This window comes from Acaromyces ingoldii (assembly GCF_003144295.1).
Source record: "Acaromyces ingoldii strain MCA 4198 unplaced genomic scaffold FA10scaffold_4, whole genome shotgun sequence".
In the NCBI taxonomy this organism is placed as follows: domain Eukaryota; kingdom Fungi; phylum Basidiomycota; class Exobasidiomycetes; order Exobasidiales; family Cryptobasidiaceae; genus Acaromyces; species Acaromyces ingoldii.
Window position 1 is genome coordinate 223,175 of NW_020290250.1, and position 6,104 is coordinate 229,278.

General features: G+C 50.4%; 3 protein-coding genes across 3 annotated transcripts; all 3 read right to left on the reverse strand.

The window, feature by feature from the left end:
* Nucleotides 1-76: 76 nt before the first annotated feature.
* FA10DRAFT_260865 (hypothetical protein) lies at nucleotides 77-627 on the reverse strand (the record flags this gene model as incomplete). The annotated part of the gene is made up of 3 exons (XM_025520047.1): nucleotides 77-118; nucleotides 232-490; nucleotides 548-627. 3 exons carry the CDS (start codon nucleotides 625-627, stop codon nucleotides 77-79), a joined length of 381 nt encoding a protein of 126 aa, XP_025376136.1.
* A 1,922-nt stretch (nucleotides 628-2,549) lies between these two features.
* On the reverse strand, nucleotides 2,550-3,604 carry FA10DRAFT_260866 (hypothetical protein; the record flags this gene model as incomplete). The annotated part of the gene is made up of 6 exons (XM_025520048.1): nucleotides 2,550-2,732; nucleotides 2,870-2,975; nucleotides 3,038-3,189; nucleotides 3,362-3,371; nucleotides 3,447-3,470; nucleotides 3,534-3,604. 6 exons carry the CDS (start codon nucleotides 3,602-3,604, stop codon nucleotides 2,550-2,552), a joined length of 546 nt encoding a protein of 181 aa, XP_025376137.1.
* Nucleotides 3,605-4,682: 1,078 nt separating this feature from the next.
* On the reverse strand, nucleotides 4,683-5,663 carry FA10DRAFT_302334 (hypothetical protein; the record flags this gene model as incomplete). Its single annotated transcript, XM_025525101.1, has 7 exons — nucleotides 5,513-5,663; nucleotides 5,421-5,441; nucleotides 5,342-5,362; nucleotides 5,257-5,277; nucleotides 5,172-5,195; nucleotides 5,072-5,098; nucleotides 4,683-4,998 (listed from the first exon to the last, which is right to left on the reverse strand). Exons 1-7 carry the CDS (start codon nucleotides 5,581-5,583, stop codon nucleotides 4,683-4,685), a joined length of 501 nt encoding a protein of 166 aa, XP_025376138.1. The 5' UTR covers nucleotides 5,584-5,663.
* Between the last annotated feature and the right edge of the window lie 441 nt (nucleotides 5,664-6,104).

Consider the following 6,104-nt stretch of genomic DNA (forward strand, 5'->3'; position numbering starts at 1 on the left):
TTTGCATTTTCTAAGCTTTCGTCGACATTTCTGACAGTAAGGTTGCTGTGGAAGCCAGTCTTGTACGGAGGAAGCATCAATGATCGAGGTCGATGAAGAGGATGGGGAGACTGGCGAGCTGGGAGGCTCTGGTGGGTATGCACTACAAGTAGCCTCGGAGCCAAAGTCTTCGAAAAATTCGTCGAGATGAGGGCTATTTGCAATGTTGTTGGTGCGCCTGTGGCCACGCACTCGCTTTGGAATAACGCGGTCTTTGTCCCAAGGATAAGTGCGCTCGTGCTGGCGTTTGGCTTCTTCGTACCACTTTTCGAGTACGTCGACCGCTTCCTTGTCTTTATGTGAGCCGTAAAAGTTTAAAGCTTCCTCGATGATGTCTAGGTTGATGATGTTAGGCATGGCAACGCCACGCTCGTGAAGAAAGTACGCCTGAATCAGGTACTCGCTGGCACAGGGCTCCATGTAGATAGATGAAGGTACGAAATGTAGACGCCTAGCGGCCAGATCAGCATTGCCTTCGAGCTTCATCGCGGTCGGGCTCGCCACTCACCTATGTGTTCCAGACACGAATGTGCAGTGGGCGAAGAGAAGGCAGAGCAGCATACAACTCTCTATGTCGCTCAGCTTCATTGCTAACATGGAAGCCAGGAAGAAAACCACTGCGCACCGTCTTTATATCGTTTTGAGCCTGCCCTCCTTCACTTCGTTCGCCGGGGCACCACCTCGAAGTTGCGCGCCTTAGAGTAGATCGAGGGGCGAGGGCGTATCAAGCGCCACTTCCAGGGCGTTGGGCGACCCACTCACACTTCCTGACGAGACTCCAAAGCTCAATCAGCTCTCACTGTGAAACACCCAAACCAGAACGAGCAGTGTCAGGGCTGGAATACCTGAACCCGATGCGATGCGCAAATGGTATGCAAGCCTTTTCAGCCAATTGCCTGCTCAAAGGCGCCCTCTCATGGTCAGATCTGCGTGCTGTGCCTCCAGGCTTCACAAGTGCTATGACTTATTAGTAGCATTGATCCAGACCGAACAGAGCGTATGACTTCTCGGTCATCTCAATTTGAAGTTCTCGAACCATAAAGATGCACACAGCGGGAAAGAAGGATGCCTCAGACACTCAGCCAACACTTCTTTGTCTTGTGCTTCTTGTCTGTAACAATCGGCGTCCTCTCAAGAATCCCGCGATGATCCTTAGTTGGTCTTGCGTCGCAGGCAACTTAAGCACCCAAATGGTCGCGGCGGAGAGCGTGTTGGAGAGAGTGGTGGTGAATCGATCGAATCGGTTTGCGGAAAGTTTGACGGAGAAGCCGAAGGATTGGCTGGCTCCACGTCTTGCCTCTCCGAGGGATTCTGTTCTTCCGCCAAAGCAAGGTCATTCAGGTCGAGGTTCACACCACTAGGCGAGCCTTGCCCGATTGTTCTACTCTCAAACGTTTGTTCTACTGCTTGCCCAGCCCTAAAAGTTACCAGAGCCCCAAGTCAGTGAATGAAGAACGATTGATGGAAAGGGACTGTCTTTCTGCACTTACCACTGCTTTACGTATTCTTTGGGACTTCAAAGACCACAAAGACAACTGTCATCAGGCACCGCGTAGGGCAAGAACGAGATCAATGTACAGTATGTACTCACCGGCGCTTCTTTCTTTTATCAACTCTTTTCGAAGAACAGCAGGTGAGCAGGCCAAATGATGAGCGCATCTGAAGATCTTCTACCCTCACTTTAATTTGCCTTTTTCGAATTCATCAATGGGCTCAGACTTCTTGAAGAGCGCAAGCGTCCTAGAGAAAGACCAAGAAACGATGTGAAAATGCACTCCGTTGCGCGAAGACATCAGAAAATTGTTGTACAGTACTGTACGTCACTTACGTTTTCATAGCTGCCGAATATTGCAAGACCACTAACCAGAGCAGAACGTACTTGGCTAAGTAGGATATCTTCATGATCGAGGTGGAAGAGATCCCTGACTGTCGGGCCGGTGGCACACGGTGTCGTGTCTCTTTAACGAACGAATGAGGTTGCCCTACCGAGGATGACTTCCTCTCTTAGAGGGAAATTGGTGGGACCAGAATCGTATGGGAGCTATAATTACATTCAGGTCTGCAAGATTTTCGCCCCTCGAACAAAGTTGAGGCCTGGGGCTTAGGGACGGCAGAGCTAACGAGTAATGTGTGTGCTCGGCCAAAGCTCCCTTTTTCGGCATTCTCCGGGACATTGGGGTGTTCACAGCTGTGCTCTGGATGGATACGTGTTGTGGACACACTCTTAGCTCATGATGACAGGTAACACTTGTTTTGGAATTTGCGAGAGCTTCCTTCGAATGGCTGTTGCCATGAACTTGTTTCGCTTTGAGTCTAATAATGCCCACGACACTGGTCTCCCATCTCATCATCTCACGGAGCGAAATTCTAATGTTTTGATTCGGCTCCAATCGCGCCAGACCATACCACTAGGTTATTGCGCCCCATCGAGCTCTCATACTGCCCAACAGTTCTGGCTATACTTTTCGTCATCCAAAGATCTACTCGATGCATCATGCTGGACTCTTCAGTCAGTCTTGGGATGCAGACAGCTGAAGCAACGGACTCGTCTCGGTCGTGGCAATGTGGGCGTAGGGGGTGGGAAGGGGCCCGCCGAATAAGGTGACGAAACTCTTGTCGTGGTGTGTGGCGGAGAGGGTCGCAAAGTGCCCGGCGAGTTGATCGGTGTGTCCCTTGACGGAGTCTCTGGCCGACTGGGAAGCGAAAAGGACGCCGAATTGTGCTGCGGAAATTTTGGCGAAAGGCGAGGGGAAGGGCCACCTTCCTCTGCTTGCCCCGCAGGAAGTTTCTCTTCTCCCTCAGCGTGAAAGTCCATCGTGTGGTAAGGTACAGAGCTGGAAGGGCCTTGCTCGATGGCGGCGGAGCTCGGGACTTCTAGCGTCTTCACCCTGAGATTGTGAACTTCATATGTGATGATTGCCTCGACTTCAGAGGCACTATTTGTAAGCTTACCATTCCAGAATCCGTTTATTATCCCTGGAAGACCGCAGAGGCGTACGTGAGCACGCTCATCACTTCGTAGAAACAGTTCCAATTTCTCACTGAGCCTCTTGCACTCTCCCGCTTAAAGACCGTAGAGGAACGTGTGAGCCGCTGCTTCGGGGGCGATGCTACTCCCGAGACACCCACCGGTATATAGCCTCTTCGAAGCTGGAAAAGAAGCAAAAGAGCAGGTCAGAAGGCATTTGGATGAGCATTGCGGCTTTGCACAATTCACATCGACTGAACCTCGTCCCGAGCGCGTCTGTACAGAATAAAGAGACCAAGATGACCGAGTAGGTACTGTAACGTTCTGGACGGGCTCAAATCGTTGGAGACGTACCTGTGTCGCGCTATTACATGTCTTCAGGACAGCAGAGACTGTTTTCAGTAGGACCTATTGGCAGAGGCGTTCTTTGGGCACGTACTCTTGCTCAGTGTCTTGATTGGGCCTTGATGACAAGGGAAGTCGTGAGTCGACACTTTGTTGGGCAAGAATGTTGTGTTGGACTTACTGATTCATTGCTGAACAGAGTGAAATCAAAGCACAGAGCGCAATGCTGCTTATCAGGTACGTTGTCTTCATACTGGCAGCGAAGAAAGACAAAGGGTTAGTGTTCGAAACCTTGCAAAGCACCGGGACATGCAACTTGAGAAAAAAAAGGTCTTCGTCTGAAGGCGCCTTCTTTGCGTGGTGAATCGAAGGCTACACATCAGAAGAGTTCCTTTATATACGCTCAGATATTGCCAACATCGACGAGGCAGTCATTTGTTGAAGGAAGGTGGAAACTTGGGCGTAGACTTGGTAGGGGCATTAGTCTCTTTTAGTACTCGGTCAGGGCTCGTTTATAAACAACTCAACGGGGCGACTTAGAAGTATAGGACGCCCTACATGGAACGCCAACCTATAGAACCAAGCTCAAATTCTTCTCTTCTGCTCGATGTCTGTATGAAGTTATTGCTTTCAGGGGCTTTTGACATGACGCGGGCCACTCTGGCCTCAGCCCACTGACGCCAGAAATTTATTGCCCAATAGATTAACTCAGAATCCTCATGCATCACGCCCAACATGGGGAGATGGGCTGCTCTCAGAATAGCTTCTATCATTCTCACCTTGTCCCATTGTCTCAAGTAGTGGCGTAGCCACGAGTGATAGGAGTCGTCTTACGGGATGTGACCTCGCATCCTTGACCCAGTCGCGCACCCCGAAGAGGTGTTCAAGGTGTGTTCAACTATGGTGCTGTACTGTACTTTTCTCGGCATTTTCGGCACAGGTAAGGCGCACCAAACATTATTCTGGAGAACTTCGGACTGTGTAAGTCGCTCTTAGCTCCTGACAACAGTTCACGACTGGTCTGGAATTTGCCAAGCGCCTGATTCCGAGGGCCTTTGCCATACCCTCGATTTTTTTCTTACGCCTGCGACACTGCTTCTCCAACTGCATCTCTCACTGAGTAAACTAATGTGATTCTCGCATAGGTATTCTGGTCTCGTCTTCGGTCGCACTAGACAGCACTGCTTGCTCGTCGCCCCCCCCCCCCCCCCCCCCCCCCCCCTTACTTTTTTTTTTTTTCAAGCGCTCGGACTATTCAACAGCTTTAGTGATTTGCCCTGTGTCTTTCATAAATCTATGCGATGCATCACACAGCATTCCTCAGTCAGTCTTAGGATGTAGACAACTGAAGCAACGAATGAGTCTCGACGGCCTTGGGGAGGATGGATAGGGTCTCGGTGATAAAGTCGGAGTTCCCCGCCTTCTTGGGCTGTGGCGTAGGAGGATCCTGGATCTGCAGCGGTATCAGTCCCTCTGAATCTGTCTTAGCCTCTGACAAGTTTTTGAGAGAGTCGGTGATGCGTGCACTGAGGTTCTTCCTTGGTTGCTCCTCTTCTTCTTCAAAAATGTCCTCCGTCAAGTGATGGGTAGTACTGCTGGTTGAACCTGGTTCAGCGGTCCTTAGCTGGTGGCCGCCCGTCTGCAAGCTGGCGGAAGACGGAAGAAAACGTGGTAGTCAATATAACGCGAAAGATAGTCACTGCGATTCGATGCACTGACAGCGATGAGAAATCTTTCTTGATGGCGCTGAGAAATCCGAAAAGAGTGTGTGAGCAAGAACCGATGGGCAAGAATGTTCAATCGTTCTTCAAAAACTCACGGAGACCCGCGAGAAGGAGGAGCCCTAAATGGAAGCAATAATTAGCAACCAATTTGGTGAACTAGGTCGACCTTTCTACACTTGCTTAGGGTCATCCCGAGCTGGTCTGACGACAGTGGTAGCCTTGTGAATGAGCATGTGCTGGGAAAAGTGTTATTGTCTAGACTTACCCTCCCCACTCCTTGATCTCCCTAAAGACGGCAGCATGAGCAGGCACCTTTCTCGACATAACAATCCTTTTGCACTCACGTCGCGTCCCATGTGCTCTCTCTGGTCCAAAATGACAACGGACAAAAGAATGAGTGGGCACTTTTGCGTGCAAGGATATATGCTGCACTTACTTTTCCATTGCTGAACAGGATGAGATCAAAAAGCAGAGCAGAATGCACTTTATCAGACAGGATGTCTTCATGTTGCGACGATCGGCTCGATTTCGAATGAATTAGCAGAGTCGGAAGAAGGTCAGCCGAAGGAGAGTACCTCTTGTCTGAGGGTGCCGTTTTGTGGTAGAGAGCAAAAGTTGCGCACCAAGAAGGGTCGTTTATATAGCTCTGGGGCTCTCCAACAACAGCAACTTTTGTTCTTTCCTTTTTCTATCGAGGTTGAATCAGCTTGGGGCTTATGCACTGCAGGATTATTGGTTTGTGCAGATTCTCGGTCAAGGCTCGTTCGCGGCACTCTTCGGGGCAAGTCGACGTACAAGGAGTCGCTCTGCGGGCATCCTTGCGGAGTGGGTTACGCTCGGCTTTTTTTGTCTCCTTTGCTCGGTCTTTGTTTGAAGTCGAGTGCTAAGTGTCGGAGGCTTTTCGCATGATACGGGGCATTCTAAGCTCACTCTACCGAGGCCAGACCAAATTTTGCCCGTCACGCCCTTCCTCAATCCTTACTTGTCAAGCCCCCACGTACTTTCACCTTGTTTTTCGCACTTCCCTG